General features: G+C 43.2%; 1 protein-coding gene across 4 annotated transcripts in view; it reads right to left on the bottom strand.

Moving 5' to 3' along the window:
• FAM126B (family with sequence similarity 126 member B) overlaps window positions 1–20,406 on the bottom strand; it is a 213,258-nt gene that overhangs the window by 60,580 nt on the left and 132,272 nt on the right. For all 4 annotated transcript variants that reach the window (XM_030209927.1, XM_030209928.1, XM_030209930.1 and 1 more), the window contains one exon: window positions 17,088–17,175. In XM_030209927.1, coding sequence (XP_030065787.1) covers window positions 17,088–17,175 — 88 coding nt within the window. The remainder of the gene's footprint in view (window positions 1–17,087; window positions 17,176–20,406) is intronic.

Raw genomic sequence — 20,406 nt, forward strand, 5'->3', positions numbered from 1 at the left:
AGCAACCCTTTCTTTTTTCTCTTCTATATTCTTGACTTGTAACGCTTACCCCTTCCTCCTGTTTGTATCGCTTCCATATTCTTTTGCTATCCAATGGATTACCCTAAATATACTTATGAAAAATGTCTTGATGACTTGAATAAAGGGTGGTACATCAAATTTGAAATTGGAACTTGAACTCTTCCAACTGGAATGCCATACCATCTCCAAAATGTTTCCAGTAAACTACAGATGAGCAGTTGAGCAATAATTCACCAGCTGATTTACATACAATTCAGGTTTCTTTAACAGCAGGCGACCAATTGTTTTCTTCAGGGTGTCCAGGAACCTTCATACCCTGAGTGAACTGTTCATTAAACCTATTAATACATTCTCAAGAACTCCCTCAGCACTCTGCAGTAAGGAGGAAATTCAACAATTGGTGCCAAACTTAGATGTTGAATAAATTAAGTGCTAAGCGCTAGTCTATAAATGGCACACAACATATATAGAACAAAGTTTAGCATGGATCCTGTGTCTAACTTTTGGGCTCCAGACTTATGTCTGCAGAAACCTGGTGTAAATGCCAGCACCCAAATTAAGATTAGGCGGTATTCTCATATTTCTGCATGCAACTTTTCGGTACGCCCCCGATATGCCCATGGCCATGTCCTTTTTTGAGATATGCGCCATGGGACTTGATGCACATGCAAATTTTAAAGAGTGCCAATTAAAATCAATAATTGGTTGTTAGTACCCAATTATTGATGGTTCAGAGCACATTATCCAATTTATTTGCACATTCATCTCAGAAGTGTGCTGGGGACTCCCAGGTCCACTCCGATAATGATAATGAGTGGAATGGAACGGGTTGATGTGAAGCGTCTGTTTACACTTTCCAAAAATACTAGGACAAGGGGGCATGTGATGAAGCTGCAGTGTGGTAAACTTAAAACAAATCGGAGGAAATTTTTCTTCACTCAACGCGTAGTTAAACTCTAGAATTCGCTGCTGGAAAAAAGTGGTTAAGGCGGTTAACTTAGCGGACTCAAAAAAGGGTTGGATGGCTTCCTGGAGGAAAAAGCCATAGAATGTTATTGAATGGACGAGGGAATAATACAGTATTTCTAGGATGGGCGGGACAAATTGCTTGTTCTTTTGGCCGCTGTCGGTGACAGGGTGCTGGGCTCGATGGACCCCTTGGTCTGTCCCAGCATGGCAATGCTTATGATCCACTCAGGGCCTCTGCTCTAGGTGCCGCGCGCAGGGCATTTTTCTCTTTACATTTATTTTTCTCCCAGTTGCTACTTATGGCTCCAGTACACTTTTTCTTCTTGGTACTGTCCTTTCCTAATCTGTTTCTCCATCTGAAACCACTGTACACTGCAGGAACACACTGTCCACCCTCTGTATTCATCATCTCACCATCTCTTTTTTCCTCTTCCTTTTTCCCGGCTCTCAACCTTCAACATTTCCTTCCTTCCATTCATCCAGCTCCTTTCTATCCGAGTACATCTCGCCTTCGTCGCTGTCGTCATACTTCTCCTACTCTTCTCCGTACTCTCTTGCTCCTTTTCCTGCTCTCTGCTGGGGACATTAATCCCAATCCTGGTCCTCCACATCAGCTTGCATCCTATTTGTGCATGTCACAGCATGATATCTCCAATCTAATTTCTGTTCCTCTCCTCCCCCCTTCTTCCCTGCCTTTCTCTTGCGCTCTGTGGAATACCCGCTCTGTCTGTAACTAACTTTCCTACATCCATGACCTCTTTATCTCTCGTACTCTCCATCTGCTTGCCCTAACTGAAACTTGGCTTTACCCTGAAGACTCTGCTTCAGTCGCAGCCCTATGCCATGGAGGTTCTTTTCTCCTATACTCCTCGCCCGGTTGGCCACGGAGTTGGTGTCGGGCTACTCCTTTCACCCTCTTGTAGATTTCAACCTCTTCTTCCACCTCAGTCTCACTGTTTTTCTTCCTTCGAAGTCCACTCCATCTGTCTATTTGCTCCTCTGCCTCTCCGAGTAGCAGTCATTTATCGACCCCCTGATAAGTGATAAGTCCCTTTCTTCCTTTCTCACTGACTTTGATGTCCGGCTTTCCTTCTTTCTTGAACCTTCATCTCCTTCCCTCATTCTTGGGGATTTTAACATTCATGCTAATGATCCCTGTGATTCTTATGCTTCTTAATTTCTTGCTTTAACATCCTCTTTCAATCTTCAACTGTGCTCCACTGCCCCCACTCACCAGAATGGCCACTGTCTTGATCTTATCCTCTTCTCAAACTGCTCACTCTCCAGTTTCTGTGCCTCAACTCTTCCCCTCTCTGACCATCATCTGATAACTTTCACACTTAAACACCCTCCTCCCCAGTCCCGTCCAATCTTAACCAATACATTTAGGAATCTTCAGGCTATTGACCCTTCTACTCTGTCTTCCAGTGTTTCAAATCTCTTCTCTACCACTATGTTATCCAAGTCTGTCAATGAGGCTGTCTCTTCCTATAATACTATTCTCTCCTCTGCTCTGGATACCCTCGCTCCTCCCATTCCCCATTCTGTAAAACATACCCAACCCCAGCCTTGGCTGACCTCTAGAATCCGCTACCTAAGTTCCTGTGCCTGCTCTGCCGAACGTCTTTGGCTGAAATCCCATGCCCATGCTGACATACATTTCAAATTCTTGCTGACCTCCTTCCAGTCTGCTCTTTTACTTGCCAAACAGGACTATTACATCCAGTTGACAAATTCTCTTGGCTCAAACCCTCGACGTCTCTTTGCCACACTGAACTCTCTCCTCAAAGTGCCTTCACCTCCAACCCCCCTCCCCCTTCACTTTCCCCCCCAGACTCTGGCTGAGTACTTTCATGATAAGGTTCACAAGATCAAACTTGAATTCTCAACCAGGTCACCTCCACCTCTCCTTCCCTTAGTCCATTCTCTCAACCCTCCAACCCCTGCCTCCTTTTCTTCCTTTTCTGAAATCATTGAAGAGAAAACTACACATCTTCTTTCCTCCTCGAAACTAACTACCTGTTCCTCTGATCCTATTCCCACCCATCTACTTAACACCATCTCTCCTACTGTCATCCCTTTTATTTGTCATATCCTCAATCTTTCACTGTCCACTGTGACTGTTCCTGATGCCTTCAAACACGCCGTAGTCACACCACTCCTTAAAAAACCCTCATTGGACCCTACCTCTCCTTCCAACTATCGCCCCATCTCCCTCCTCCCTTTCCTATCCAAGATACTTGAACGTGCTGTATAGCGCCGTTGCCTTGACTTTCTTTCATCTCAAGCTATTCTTGATCCACTTCAATCTGGCTTTCTCCCCCTTCATTCAACTGAAACAGTGCTTGCTAAAGTCTCCAATGACCTGTTCCTGGCCAGATCCAAAGGTCTCTATTCTAATCTCATCCTTCTCGATCTATCTGCTGCTTTTGACACTGTTGATCACAGCCTACTCCTTGATACACTGTCCTCACTTGAATTTCAGGGCTCTGTTCTTTCCTGGTTTCCTTCTTATCTTCCCAGCGTACCTTTAGTGTATACTCTAGTGGATCGTCCTCTACTTCTATCCCACTGTCAGTTGGTGTACCTCAGGGATCTGTCCTGGGACCTCTTCTTTTCTCCATCTATACTTCTTCCCTTGGTACTCTGATCTCATCCCATGGTTTTCAGTATCATCTTTACGCTGATGACTCCCAGATCTACCTCTCCACACCAGAAATCTCAGCCGAAATCCAGGCCAAAGTATCAGCCAGCCTGTCTGACATTGCTGCCTGGATGTCTCAGCGCCATCTGAAACTAAACATGACCAAGACTGAGCTTCCTATCTTTCCCCCTAACCCAATCTCTCCTCCTCACCCATTCTCTATTTCTGTGGATAACACTCTCATCCTTCCTGTCTCATCAGCTCGTAACCTTGGGGTCATCTTCGACTCCTCCCTCTCTGCACATACTCAACAGACTGCTAAAACCTGTCGTTTCTTTCTCTATAGTATCACCAAAATTCACCCTTTCCTTTCTGAGCACACTACCAGAACCCTCATCCACACTCTTATCACCTCTCGCTTAGACTATTGCAACTTGCTTCTCACAGGTCTCCCACTTAGCCATCTCTCTCCTCTTCAATCTGTTCAAAATTCTGCCGCACAACTAATATTCCGCCAGTGTCGTTATGCTCTATTAGCCCTCTCCTCAAGCCACTTCACTGGCTTCCTATCCGTTTCCGCATACAGTTCAAACTCCTCTTATTGACCTATAAGTGCATTCACTCTGCAGCTCCTCAGTACTTCTCCACTCTCATCTCTCCCTACATTCCTCCCCGGGAACTCCGTTCACTGGGTAAATCTCTCTTATCTGCACCCTTCTCCTCCACTGCTAACTCCAGACACCGTTCCTTTTGTCTTGCTGCACCATATGCCTGGAATAGACTTCCTGAGCCAGTACGTCAAGCTCCATCTCTGGCCGTCTTCAAATCTAAGCTAAAAGCCCACCTTTTTGATGCTGCTTTTAACTCCTAACCCTTATTCACTTGTTCAGAACCCTTATTTTATCATCCTCACTTTAATATTTCCTTATCTCGTTTGTCCTGTTTGTCTGTCCTAATTAGATTGTAAGCTCTGTCGAGCAGGGACTGTCCCTTCATGTTCAAGTGTACAGCACTGCGTACGTCTAGTAGCGCTTTAGAAATGGTAAGTAGTAGTAGTAGTAGTAGTAAAATTGGGTGTACAACTTTCTGATCTTGTCCAAGTCCCTTCATCCTCCATTGACTCGAGTACAACAGATTGTATGCCTATTTGGAAAGGGAAATAATTCCTGTACCTGCATGTAATTTATCCTGGGCTTGGATATGGAAAAGGCACATAATAAATCTAAAATACAAACCTAAAAAAGTAAAGTACGCTGTGCTACATTCCGTTTTCACTGAGTGGAACATAAACACTAGTGTAAACATTTTATAAAACACTAGTGTAACAGTGAAAATATGCATCTATAAGTTTGATATGGGCACTTATGCCAGCCACAAAGCTGGCGTAAGTGTGTGCACACCTAAGTGCTGGAGTTGTGGACACAAAATGTGAGCTATGCTCATGCTTCACTCAGACTCTGTTTATGTATACACCCACCTGCAAAACACACACACACATTTACAGAACCGAGCTTAGGTGGAATTCTGTTGTTTACAAGTATATGTGCACACGTACACACGTATATGCCATTATTCTAATGAATTAGGCATGAAATCAATGTGTACCTGTTAGCACATATTTTAGCAACTTGCTCTGCACATACAGAACCCTGCCCAATTTCATAGCTACCACTGCTGTTAAGTGTGTTATTATATCCCAAAGAGATTGTAAGATTGAGAGGTAAAACTGATATTCCACAAAGAAATACAACTCCTTCTAAACACTCTTCAGTACTGAATCCCTAATTTAATGAATCATATCTCCCTAAAAGATAAATAAATAAATCCCACAAAGAGCACTTTCAGCTACAGAATCTTCATCAAGTGTTCTTACAACCTTCGCTGTTCCAAGCTGGTCATTTGCATCAACAAACAACAGCAGCCATACACTGGCATATCTACCTTCACTTTCTCAACAGACAGGCCCAGCACTTTAGCTAACTGTCTCTAAAATTGAGCCAGATACATTTTCCAAACAATAAACTTAATTTTTACCTATGCACTTCCCCACACTAAAAAAAACAAAGGGAGATGGTGTAATTCAAACTGTTAGGAGTGGCTGCTAGTGGGGCTTGAACCAGGGACTAATAGGCTGGAGACCTGAGTTTTACCCTCTGTGCAAATAAAGGGACACTGAATAAAATAAGCTGATACTAATGAATCAGTCTGCTGACAGACATTTTCTGTATCTGAATAACTGGATCAAGCCTAAGGAATAGAAGAGGGGTTTCTGGGTACAGGGAAGTTGTTCCCATTGATTTGAACTACTGAGCACGAATATGCAGAGCCCAAATAAGAGAGGTATATGATATATGAATATGTTGACCAGTGTATCTTGTTTGCTGAATGTGATTAGATCAACATATCTCAATCTACTACTAGATGTATGCTTGTGTTATCCCTCTGTTGACGTGTAGCTTGGAACCTGAAACAGAATGTTTCTGTATTTTCAATATCAAAGCCTGACACCTATTAGAAAAAAGGATAGGTATCAGAAACAATCACATCCCTCTCACTTTAGCACTAATTTGTTTTCCCCCAAACATATTTTAATTTTAGCAAACTCTTACATTAGCATGAGAATTCACTGAGCTAGACATCTCTGGCAGTGCAGAATCTACAACAGTAAATCTCTATTTTATGTGAGTCAAGGGAAGTGTTTCAAACAGTAAATTAAATTATTAAAAATTTACATGCAAGTTAAGGTAGGGACAGAGGCAAGGAAAGAAAATCTATTATGATCATAAATACTCCAGGCTTTGCTCCCCAAGACACTAGCTGGAATAGAACGTGTTGGGAACATAGCCCTATTGCCAATTCAGCTTTAATGATTTCTAAAAGCAATTTTACCATCTGCTGAACTCAACTGCAAATCTCTCCCTACAAGAAATAACTTTTATTGTTATAGTGTGTATCAAATGGTAACAGGCTCCTTGGGTCCAATAATTCATTCTTAAAACCTAATGGTGCAATGAGTCATTTCCTAAAGGAATTCAAGTTCCTTAACAGAAAGTGCACCAACAAAAGCCAGATGCACAGAGTGCACAGCCAGCAACTTGCTCAAAGCAAGCTGTAAACAGAAAGATATGAGACCTCTATTCAGGCCCAGATGATACTGTAGGATGCCTGGCACCTAAGATTTAAGGCATTAAACTAATTGCTAGTTTATACATTCAACAGAGCCTTGATAATGAAGTGATATTTTTCCAAGAAAAAAAAAAACTATTTGGAATTTCATCTTATGGCATCTGAGAGAGAAACCTACGTGTGCTTCAAGATCCATCTATATCATTTTAAGTTAGCCCAATAAAAGGTATCATTATATAATAATTATATAAGCATTACCAAAACCCATGGAGAGCGAAATAAGCCTCAGGGGACGTCAGCCTAAGTGGAAGGCACTTGAGGGGCAGCCAGGAGGTGAACAAAATCAAGTATGGGGCCTGTAAACTTATGAACAAGGTCAAGCTCTATATATCAGATATCCTCTTTCTGAGGGGTGGGGACAAGGCAAGCCTTGACTGTGCTCATGGGCTCAAAGATCCCCATTTCTTGCCTGTATTTTTGCTAGTGTCTGAGCTGCAATTACAAAGAGGCCAGGATCAGGAAATGGAACATCAGAGATGTCTGCTCCAGCATAATGAGGGCGTGAGAAGGGGGAGCGGGGCAGAAGAGAGATAAGGGCAGATGCTGGGTGGATGGTGAGAGAGAATAAAGATGCTGGGAACCATATGGGAGGGGCAAATTGGCAAGCAGATGAGTAAGAGAAGAATACAAAAAGCTAGAGGATACAAAAAGCGTAACTGGAGACCGGGTGTGGATAAGAGACAGAAGAAAGGGACTGGAAGCAGATGAAGTGGTGGATAGGGAAAGAGCTGGGAGATGAGGAAGGCTGGGGAAAGGTTTAACACAGGTAATGGGGAGTGGGTGAGGCCCCATTTGGAGTATTGTGTTCAGTTTTGGGGGTCGTATCTTGCTAGAGATGTAAAAAGACTTGAAGCAATCCAGAGGAAGGCGACAAAAATGGTATGGGGCTTGTGCCAAAAGACATGAGAAGAGACAGGAAGACCTGAATATGTACACCCTAGAAGAAAGGAGCAATAGGGGAGATATGATACAGACATTTAAATACTTGAAAGGTATTAACATAGAAAAAATATTTTCTAGAGAAGGGGAAATGGTAAAACTTGAGGTCATGAATTGAGGTTGCAGGGCGATAGACTAAGGAGTGATGTCAGGAAATTGGGTGGCTGATGACTGGCATGCCCTCTCAAGAGAGATGGTAGAGACAAAAGATAGAATTCAAAAAGACATGGGATGAACACAGAGGATCTCTAATTAGAAAATTGATGGTATAAAGAAAAACAAAAAACTTAAATGGTTGCATGTTTGTGGATGTGTTGAGTGGGTTGGGACTCACTGCTGTTCACTGTCCCATTGCACTGAGAATGTATTGTATTCACTCCAGGTAGCTGCTATTCATTGACACCTTGTTAGGTCCCTCTCTTCCTTTCTCACCAATTGTCTCCTGGTTTTCCTTCTTTCTGAAACCATCCTCCTTTTTTCCTTATTTTTGGGGACTTTAATATTCATGCTACTGAGTACTGACCACTCTGACTCACATGTCTCTAAGGCCCAGATGCATCAACCAAACATAAAAAAATCAAAATCGTAAAAGTACTTAGCAAATTTTAAAAAACGAAGAATGCATTAAAAAAACAGCTCAGAGATCACGTGACGCGATGAGCTGAACAGACGTGTTCTGCTGCAGCTCGAGAGCCCTCGCTCCTAAATCTATATAACCACTGCAAAGCATAAAATCCGGAGACCGAAATCGGGCGAAATATACCTGTATGGACAAATATCTTAAGCAATCTCCCCCTGGAATGGCGCTACGAACGGGGAAAAAAGAAAAAGACAAGACTAAAGCGCCCACTCTGGAATCCAAGATGGCGGAGGACCCGCTTTTAGCAGGCCAGACTTTTTCGGCGTCGCAACTCGAGCAGCTAACTATGGCGGTGGCAAAGGCTTGGCAACCCAAATGGGATGCACTAGATCAAAAGCTGGACGTTTTCCACACAAAATTGGAAGGCTTAGAGACACGAACGGAGGACCTTGAGACCAGGGCATCTGCTCTGGAAGATGATTCCCGCGGCTATGGCGTAGATTTACATGATATCAAACAACAACTCCAAGAACATGCGGACAAGTTAGAGGATCTTGAAAACCGCTCCCGCAGGAACAACGTGCGGATTGTAGGTCTATCGGAAAACATACCTGATAAAAATTTGGTGGAGTGGCTTACCGGATGGCTATCAAAAGAACTGGCGCTATCAGACTCCTTTGGGCCCCTGATCATTGAAAGAGCGCATAGGGTGGGCCGCAGCAGAGAACCCCAGGGAAGACCACGAGTGATTATAGCAAAGCTGTTAAATTATCGGCACAAAATGGAAGTACTGCAAGGATTCAAGATCCGCAGGGGAGAGTTAAAGCATGAAGGACGACAAATTCTGATGTTCCAGGACTATTCAACAGGAGTTCAGGAGCGGAGACGTAAATTTCACTCTCTGTGTTCCACGCTAGTTCAAAAACAAATCCGCTTTGTTCTCCAATACCCAGCAACTTTGAAAGTACAAATTCAAGGACAATGGCGGTCATTCAACACACCAGATGCAGCAAAAATTGGTCTCCGTGATCAGGACGCCCTGGCAGGAGACTAGAGTGCATGGTAACTTTACTGACCATAAGACTATAATCTATAATGGCAGTGGTGAGCAGATAATGTTAAAGTTATTGTTTTATTGGAGTTGAGGGCTCGTAGCACTTCAGGTGATCTCTTACCAGCTCCAGGCTTGGACCTAGGAGCATGGCTATAGGGTTGGATATGAAGGGAGGTTGGGATACAGGGGTTAAAAACATGAAAGTAATAGCAGGGCACCAGTGGGTTAGGAATACACTTAGGCAGGGCAGATTGGGGGAGTTGTTTGAACTAAAGAGATTTCTAGTGGTAAGTTTTGGGACTGAGATCTTGGAGCTGGGGGGTACTGATAGTAAGCTGGGAATGAGGAGACTGGTCACTGAAAACAGAAGCCCTGGGAGATGTCCACTAGGATAATATCATGGAATGTTGGGGGTATTAGTTCCCCAATCAAGAGATCTAAGATTCTCTCAGCGTTAAAGAGGCATAAGGCCGATATTGCTTGCCTTCAAGAAACACGCCTTACTGATCTAGAACATTCTAAACTGCAAAAATATTGGGTTGGTGAGGTATTTGCGGCATCATCTCAAAGCCGCAAAGGAGGGGTGGCGGTATTGTTTAGGAAAGGACTCCCATATAAAGCAACTGTGATAGATAAGGGAACCAAGGGAGATTACATATTGTTAAATATATGGTTGCAGGGTAAGGAATTGCTACTTTTGGTTCTTTATGGTCCTAATAATCATGATGCATCTTTCCTCCCAAAACTAGCAGGGAAATGCTTGCAAAATAGGAATGGGAATATGATTGTAGTGGGAGATTTTAATGCGGTGATTGACCCTCGGCAAGATTGCTCAAGTACAAAAGAATCACAATATAGGGGAACAAGGGCTAGAGAATTTCAGTCATTTAATAAGACCCTTGACCTGGTAGACCCTTGGAGAATACACCACCCAGGAGAGAAAGACTACAAGCACAGGTCGAGAGCTCATGGTACATTTGCTCGAACAGACTATATTTTGCTGACACGCTCTCTATTTCACCTGGTAGAAAAAACATCACTAGGCCCAGAGGAAGTGGCAGACCATGCGTTGGTGTGGATGGATCTTAACATTAACACAGAGGCTAGGGGGAGCAGGGGGTGGAGATTCCCAGCACACCTATACCAGGACTCACGCCTGCGGGTACACATACGGAAAAGTTGGGAACAATACATGACATACAATAACTGGCATGCTATGCACCAGCCTGAACTGTTTTGGACCGCCTCTAAAGCAGTTGTAAGGGGGGCTATTATAGCTTATTGTACCATTAAAAATAAAAAGAGAATGGCAGCCATCCTGAGTTTAGAACGCCAATTGCAAAAGGCAAAAAGAATTCACCTGCACCACCCGACGGCAATAACTCTAGAAAACCTAAAAGTTGCTCAGGTGGCGTTGAATAGTCTCCTACATGAAAAAGAAATGAAATCAGCTCTCTTTTATAAATATAAACTACAGAGGCATGGTAACCGGGCAGGTAGAATGCTGGGACGCCTGATTAAAAATACGGGAGCCCCAAGGACGGTTACCACACTGACAGATGTTAACGGGAATCTACTAACTGATAGCCAAAAGATTGGACAGGCATTCACAAAATATTTTGCAACACTTTATCAAAAGAACTCACCTCTCCCCGATTCGGAAATACGAGAATATCTATCCCAGGCGGGGCTACAGAGGGTAACAGAGGCACAGCTAGAGAATTTGAACAAACCCTTAACAATGACAGAGTTACAGCACGTGATTAAAACGTTGAAGTTGTGGTCTGCTCCTGGACCAGATGGATTTTCCGGGGAATACTATAAACTATTGACAGGGGAGGCCCTGGCTTCTTTGTTAGAATATTACCGGGAGGTGGTGGAGAGGAGGGAATTCCCGAGTTATGCCAATTCAGCGCTCATAACCTTAATTCCAAAGCCCGGAAAACCTTTAGATAAAGTAGAATCTTATCGGCCGATATCATTACTAAATGTTGACACGAAGATCCTGGCAAAGATAATGGCTGAACGGTTAGCGGAATGCCTTCCATCATTAATAGGTTCAGAGCAGGTTGGGTTTGTGAAAGGTCGCCAATCGGGCCACAATATTAGGAAGACCCTGATGGCCATGGCTGCTAGCCAACAGACTGGGGCACCCACCCTGATACTGAGCTTGGATGCTGAAAAGGCTTTTGATCAGGTTGGGTGGGTGTTTATGTTTCAGACTTTGGCAGCCATGGCCATAGAGGGGTGGTTTAGTCGGGCGGCCCAAACACTATATGATCAACCCAGGGCAGCTGTGCTGATAAATGGCTCCAGAGAGCCGGAGTTTGAGATCCATCGTGGTATAAGACAGGGATGCCCCTTGTCTCCCCTATTATTTTTGTTGTCTCTGGAACCCCTGTTGCGAAGGGTCTCCTCGGCTCCAGATCTCCGGGGGGTTAGTCTGGCAGGACAGGATGTTAGAATCTTAGCTTATGCAGATGATTTATTAGTAATTTTGAGAGAGCCCTCTAAAACTCTAAAGATTCTGCTACAAATAATTGAGCGATACGGGAAGTACTCTGGCTTCAGATTAAACTTGCACAAATCTATGGCCCTTCCGGTGACCCCGGAGGTGCAGACAACATGGTCAGGAAACTTTCCTTTCCAATGGACACAAACTTTCTTAAAATACTTGGGAGTACATATTACTATGGACTTGTCAAAGCTTTATGAACATAATATGCAAAGGCTGCTGCAAGACAGTAACAAGCAACTGGAGGCCTGGGGGCCCCTTCCACTTTCTCTCTTGGGTAGAATTGCCCTATACAATATGGTCATAGCCCCCAGATGGTTATACACCTTTCAATCTCTTCCATTATATTTAAAGAGGAAGGATGAGCGGAAACTGATTAAAATGGTGCAAAATTTCTTGTGGAAGAAAAAAAGGCCTCGTCTCCCTTATGCTACATTGTGTGTCCCAGTGGAGTATGGCGGCTTGGGCTTGCTAAACATAAAACACATGACAGTGGCTAGTGGAATGCGCCACATCAATGATTGGTTCCGGGGAACTCAGGATTACACTGATACATCAATAGAGTTGGGCTTGTACCCAGAAGTACATTTTAGCAGCTACCTACACGCGTCTGGGCCCCCTATACCATACATATTAAAAAGAACAGGAATAATGGGCTCGGCGAAAGCTGTGTGGAAATGGATTTGTAAATTGCATAACTTTTCTGCAAAAACTACTCCGTTCCAATCAATCTGTGGGAATCCGGCTTTCCCTCCCGGGACCCTATACCCAGCATTCCAACGTTGGAAACGAAAAGGAATGGTGTACTTACTACAAGCTGCCAATCTCGAGGGGCGGATAAAACCTTTCCGGGAGCTCCAAGGAGAGTATGGACTATCCCCCTTAGATGAATTCCATTACTGTCAGCTCAGGCATTATATACAATCCTTATCCTTGGAAGATCTGGCTGAAGACGTCCAAGAAGAATTGGCCTTGGCGTATTCTTTAACGGCGCAACAACGGGTGCCACTTAAATTCCACCACAGACAAATCAGAGATACTGCTCAGGAGTTGGACTATGTTAAACTACTGTCCCAATGGAAGCAAGACATATCGATAGATCTTACATTGCCTCAGTTTACAGGACACGTATTAACTTTGAAACAATCAGTTATGATTTCACACTGGGAGATGCAGTACAAAGTGGCGCTTCGGCTATATATCTCACCGAGAAGAGCTTTTCACATAGGACTTTCATCATGGGGAGAATGCCCCAAGTGTAGAGAACCTGGGGCCACCCTGGGACACATGCTTTGGAAATGTAGAGGAATAGTACGATACTGGAAACAGATAATACAATACGTCTCTGACATTTGGCAGACCAGGTGGAAATATAATTCCGGATTGTTGTTAGGCCATCCAATATTTGTCCACCCCATACCATCTGGATTTACAGCATTTGTACAAAAAACAATCATAGTGACTAAGCAAGTGATTTTATCGGAGTGGATATCACATCACTATCCATCTTACGCTCAGTGGCGGATTCGTATGATAACGCTCATGCGAACTGAAAGAATGGGCGTGAGAGACTTTAAATCCAAAACTGGACGGACCTTCCAAAATACCTGGAGCCCACTTTTAAATACACTGACCCCAGCTGCCAGGAGCAAACTGTTAAATTTTTAGAGGTGTCTTGTTTATACCTGATGGCAAAGGGTGGGGAGGGGGGAGTTATAGGGGAGGGAGGGAGTGTAGGGAAGGGGTGTTAGTAAGGGAGAATTATGTTAAAACTTGTTGACTTGCGTTGAGGACCTCTGTACAAAAAGAGCATGGCAATTTGATGTGATGATTTGTTACAATTTTTATGTTGAAAAGTACAAGGTATCATACGTCCGTAATCTCCGTCGGTAAAAGGCCCCTAAAGCATGCGCAGAGCAGCCAAGCGTTATGCTGGCTGCTCCGCGCATGCCACTGTCAAAACAAAAAAAACAAACATGTGGCTCCCAAAATAAAAACAAAACTCAAAAAAGGACCGGGAGGGGGAAAAGGCGCTCGTCAGGAGCGTCCTGTTTGAACGGCCTTGCCCCCCCCCCCACCCCGTCCGAGGTCGCCACTGCTCCCCACATTATAAATTTAAAAAGCAAAACGAAGAAATCCTTACTTTAGAAGCCCTGGCTGGCCCCCCTCCATTCCTCTGTACTCTTCTGTCAACCCCACAGCTCCGCCTCCTGACCGACACCCTCCGCCCTGTGCCTCGCCTCCTCCGCGGGTCCTCGCCCCCCTCCCTCTTACCGGGCCCGTGCAGCGCCTCTATGTGAAGGCGCTGCACAGGCAAGAAGATCAGCTGACGCCTCTGTCTTCCATTCTTCCTTTGCGTCTCTCTCCTTTTGGGCCCGCCCCCGTCTGACGTTACTTACACGGGCCCGGTAAGAGGGAGGGGGGCCCGATGGAGGGGGGGAATGGTGGCGAGGACCCGCGGAGGAGGCGGGGCACAGGGCGGAGGGTGTCAGTCAGGAGGCGGAGCTGTGGGGTTGACAGAAGAGTACAGAGGAATGGAGGGGGGCCGGCCAGGGCTTCTAAAGTAAGGATTTCTTCGTTTTGCTTTTTAAATTTATAATGCAGGGAGCAGCGGCGACCTCGGACGGGATGGGGGGGATGGGGGGAGCAAGGCCGTTCAAACAGGACGCTCCTGACGAGCGCCTTTGCCCCCTCCCGGTCCTTTATTTTTTAACTTCTGGATTGCTTGCAGAGGGAGCGGGGAGCAGCGGCGACCTGGGGCATCAATAAAGGACGCCCCTGGCGCGTGTTTTCACCCCCCTTGTTCTTTTTTTTTTTTTAGTTCTACATTAGAGCTTTTAGCCGGAGAGCCCTATCGAGAGGTACAGACCTCTCGTTAGATTTCGCGGTGTTTTCCTTCGTTAAACCAATCGGGAAAACGTTAGTGCATGTCATTTCAAAAGGGTTTCTACACTAATTGCTCATCTGCATTCCATTTTCGTTAGCTGCTACGGTCCTCGAAAAATGGGCTTTAGTACATGAAACGGTTGGCAATTTCTTCGATAAAGGGTTGTTAAAGTTTTGTGTATCTGGGCCTAAGTTTCTTGCCTTAAACTCACATATTCAACCTCCAGCTATGCTCCACTACTCCTACTCACTAGCATGGTCACTGCCTCAGTTTTCTCTAGCTGCTACATCTCAAACTTCTCCACCTCAATAGCTCCCTCTCTGACCATCGTCTGTTAACTTTCACACTTAAATCACCCTCCCCCACAGTCTTATCCAATAACCACCAACATATTCAGGAATGTGCTCTCTCCACCACTGTTTTACCTTTTCTCTCATCCACTATGCTATTCAAGTCTCTCAATCAGGCAGTCTCTTCCTATAACACTATACTCTCCTCTATTTTGAACTCTCTCACTCCTCTTTCCCCATTCTGTGAGGCACACCAAACCCAGCCTTGGCTGACCTCCAGAATCTGCTTCTATGTTCTTATGCCTAGTCTACAGAATGCCTTTGGCTAAAATCCCACATCCATGCTGACTTCATGCATTTCAAGTTTTTGTTGACTCCCCTCCATCCAAGCAAAGAACTTGCTATCCCAGCAATGCATCAGCCCAGCCATGATTAACTCAAGATCATGGTGGAAAAGTTAACGGAAGAGAAGCCACTCTATCAGCCTGACAGGAGAAGTGAATAGGGGTGGGTTTTGGAGCTGATCAACATAAGAGACAGAAAAATAACCAAATGGCTTGGTCCTACATTTTTGGCAATTCCACAGGAAGCAGAAAATCCTACAGCAGGAGACAAGAACTTCTACTAGCTGGCCTTCACATTAGCATATAAGCATCGTCATACTGGGAGAAACCAAAGGTCCATCAAGCCCAGTATCCCGTTTCTAACACTGGCCAATTCAGATCACAAATACCTGGCAGGATCCTTAAAAAGTAATATACATTTAATGCTGATTATCCTAGGAATAAGCAGTGGATTTCCCAAGTTCATCTTAATAATGGTTTATGGACTATTCTTTTAGAGACCTGTCCAAACCTTTTTGAAACCCTGCTACACTAACTGCTTTCACCACATTCTCTGGCAACAAATTCCAGAGCTTAATTATATGTTGAGTGAAGAAATATTTTCTGTGGTTTGTTTAAAATGTACTACTTAGTAGCTTCCATTGCATGCCCACTAGTCCTTGTACTTTTTGAAAGAGTAAACAAGCAATTCACATCTAACTGTTCGATTCCACTCAGTATTTTATAGATCTATCATATTCCCCCTTAGCTGTCTCTTCTCCAAGTTGAAGAGCACTAGCCTCTTTAGCCTTTCCTAATAGGGAAGTTGTCCATTCTCTTATCATTTTGGTTGCCTCTGTATATTTATTTATTTTTATTATATCTATAAATATTAAAAAAACAATTTTTAACTCCACTACATTGTTTTTGAGATGTGGTGACCAGAATCACACACAATATTGAATGTGCATTTGCATTATGGAGCAATACAAAGGCATTATAAATTATTCTTTGTTTTGTTCTCTATTCCTTTCCTAATAATTCCTAACATTTTATTTGCTTTCTTAGCTGTTGCTACACACTGAACAGAGAGTTTCAATGTATCATCAATGTTGACATCTAAATCCTTTTCCTGGGTAGTGACTCCTAATGTGGAATTTTGCATCATGTAGCTATATTTGGGTTCCTCTTCCCTACATGCATCACTTTGCTCTTGCTCACATTAAATTTCATCTGTCATTTGGATGCCCAGTCTCTGTCTCAAAATCCTCTTGTAATTCTTCACAATCTTTTTGTGATTTAACAACTTTGAATAACTTTGTGTTGCCAGCAAATTTGATCAACTCTCTACTCCTATTTCCAGATCATTTATAAATATGTTTAAAAAACAACAGTTCTACAACAGATCCCTGGGGAACCCCACTAAATATTTACCCTTCTCCATCAAGAACATTGTCTATTAACCCTACTCTGTTTTTTTTTATGTTTTAATAAGTTCTTAATCCACAATAGGACACTGCCTCTTATCCCTTGACTTTTTAATTTCCTCAGGCGTCCTCAGGAAGCCTGATACAATACTGTTTTACATTTCCTAAAATTATAGTCAACACCTGTAAAAGATTAGGTTTTTTTTCTTTTTTGAAAAGAAACAAATAGACTATATTGGCATCCTGCCTTACCAGTAATGGCTGCGAGTAAAGTTCAAGCTGTGCTCGGTAAATGATATCATCAAGCACCTCCTGGCCGAGGTCCCACTCGCCATTGTATCTAAAGAAAAAACACATACTTTATTAGCATCTGCTGTGCAATGAGATCAAATATTTTCTTCCTCATATGCTCATTAACATCCAAAAGCTCCAAATGTAAACTATACTGAGCATCCACCTAAAGAAAGCATTCCAGTGCAATTTTAGAAAAATAGTATGAAAAGTAAAACTGCTCCCAAAAAGTGACATACGGTCTAGGGTTCTGGAAGTGGATGAGTCACAACACAGGGTAAAGAGCCATTAGATAGACCAGGCAGTCACCGGGAGGGGAGGGGGGGCAGCAAAGAACAGCTGCAGTTGAAGCAAAACAATAGATCCTGCCAGCCACACAAACTTAAAGAACCACCAGTGCACATTTTTATAGTTTTGTGCATGTTTACAGGATCATTTTAGGAAGGATGGTATTGATCATAATTGTTAAGTACAATTAACAAAAACTGGGATGGAAGGTAAGAGCTTAGAGTCCTAACAGCTATTGACGGTGTGCAAGCCTAAGAATTTGCCTAGGGCACATTATACTCTTTGTATCATCCCTGATAACCACGGAAATGTAATTTGAACAGCAGTTTACGAGGTGGTGAAAGAATAGTGGTGTAAAAGGGCTAAAGTGGGTAAGTGTGACAAGGGGCTTGGAGAAAGATCAGCAGTAAGACAGCCCGCAAATGGCTGTGATCTGTGCATTATTTTTACTCAGAGGAGAGATGTTACGGAGAAACACATGATGTCTACTACAAAAATTTAAAGCTTTGCCTTCATCAACTTAATAGAAGCCAATTGTTTGTACTAAATTAACTAAGAACAGGATGGCTGGTAGGGCTACATCCTCGCTCCTCTCCTCCAACATGCCTCATCCCATCAAATGGGTACCTCTTGAGAAGTACTCAAGTGATGGTCCAGAGCAGACTAATGAAAATAAAGACTTTGTGGGACTATCCAGCATCATTTTGGATCCTAAAAACTGCAATGTCTTCTTCTAAAACTATAAAGTATTAAATCACTGATTAAGGATGTTTTATTATCAAAATATCTAGTGATCAAATTGAATTATAATCCAGAGAAAAACCTACTTTTGGACAAATCTGCACTGGGACCTGTTTCTACATTCCTCAAACATCACCCTATGTCTAGACAGCAAAGTTGCTTACCTGTAATGTGCTCTCAGAAGACATTAGGGTCTCAGTCCTCAATGGAGTAACATCACCCACAATGAACAAGCACAAGACAGGCTTGCATACAGTACGGGCAATGGATGGAAATCTTAAGCATATTCACTAACAACTGCCTAAGTATGTCCTAGTGACAGGCTTGAAAACCACTGCAAGTCACGCATACAGAAAAACCTCTATCCCTATCTAAGACAGCATCACATGAAGCTAGTTTATAGTGCTGCTTCTTCTCTCCCAACCCCTGTTATAAGAGGAATCTTCCTGATCAAATGAGATGTAAATATCTACTGAGGGTGTGAAATGTCTGCAAATCCTTCAGTTCATGAACTGTTTAAAGCGGTTAAAGGACTCAGCTCAGATTCTCTACCAAGATGTGGTCATTTCCTACCAGGTACATGATTATAAGGATCATGTACCTGGTCCCATGTGGCCCAGTCCCACACAGGAAATACATGGTCCCATGTGGCCCAGTCCCACACAGGAAATACAAACCTATTCAGAGCTTAGCATGAGTAAACAAAACCCAGAGCTATCTAAAGAAATATACCATACATTTGAGAGAGCACCATTGCACAGGGATACTTCAGTCCTGTACAAAGCTATTACCAGGAGAAGCCAACTCTTGGGGCAGGTGGGAGGGTTCTATGAGGACCAATATCCTCCTATCCTCTGAAAATATCTATTACAGTTAAGCAATTTGTTTTCTCTGAGAAGCAAAATATGGATTCCTTCTGTTAACACACCTATATAATATTTTTGTTTTGTTTTAATTAAGGCAACAGGGGACTCTTGAGAGGGATGAAGTTGGATTCTAAACATCAAAGAGATTCTGAAGGACAGACTGACCAGACTAGGAGTCTCTGTGCAAACAGTAACAAGATGTGAACTTATGGACAAATGTTTATGACACAGTCCTACTAATTCTTCTGTGGAACTTGACCTCATGGTTTTGACATTATGAACCTTGCCATGCCCTTACAGAGAGAACCCTGTTTGGGTATAAATGAAAAAGATGCAATCTGTCAGTCAATTAATCAATGCACTAAGCTATGGTAGTCTCAGGTTTATTGGGGTCAAACAAAAAGTTAGGTGGACCAGTTAAGGTTTTCACAGTCTGCTCCAAGCAGAAGGTAAAGCTCTTTTGTAATCCAAGCTTGTGCAAGGCACATTCAACCTCATGAACAGGTAACCTGAGAAAAAAATATGTTTGTTAAGATGGGAATCCGGTACCATATTAGGCAGAAATGTAGGATACATACAAAGAATCTTTGCTATAAAATCTTCTAGAGAGTGGTTCTCTCAGTAAAGCCTAGAGCTCACTGCCAATACTAAAAAATAGAGCCTTACAGGTCAAGTACTTCAGCTCATAGAATTTAGTGGTTAAAAGCTTTCATCAGATGGATTAGAACCACCTCAAGGCCCAAGATACAGGGGGAAGCTGGTGGGAACACTAAAGGAAGCATGCCTTACATATATCAAACAATTAAAGAACGTACCAAGATGGGCCTACTCTCTACAAAGCAGTGATATGTACCAATTGCATTAAGAAAAAACATAATTGAGTTGGGTTTTTAAGCCTGACAGACAATAAGTATACAAGCAGTTTTTGTGTGGGACAGCAAACAAGGTCTAGGGCCTTTCCATCACAAGTGGCTAACTTTTCCTGTTTTAACTCATGAGACCTAACAGAGTAAGATGTAAGCTGTTCAGAACTTGCTCTGTGGGTTCTATGTCCTTTTCTAACTTAAATGATATACTCTCTTCTATTTCTCTGACAAAACTGGTGAAAGATGTCCTTCCAGTAGAAACCTCCAGCGAAGGAAAAGGTTCAGAGGCAAGATCTCTAGGTACCAAATTTTGACAGGTGATGCAACTAGGGAGATCATATTCAGGCCCAAGGCACATCAGACATGAGTTACATATGTTTTCAACATTCTACTGCTGTACCACTGGCACATTTTGAAGCTACTTGAGAGGTGGAGTGGGGGGGGGGGGGTCTTCTGCATCTAGGATACTGAAAGAAAAAGTAGACAATGCAAAATAACGCAAAATACCTTCATGCCTCT

This window comes from Microcaecilia unicolor, chromosome 7, assembly GCF_901765095.1.
Source record: "Microcaecilia unicolor chromosome 7, aMicUni1.1, whole genome shotgun sequence".
NCBI classification, from domain to species: domain Eukaryota; kingdom Metazoa; phylum Chordata; class Amphibia; order Gymnophiona; family Siphonopidae; genus Microcaecilia; species Microcaecilia unicolor.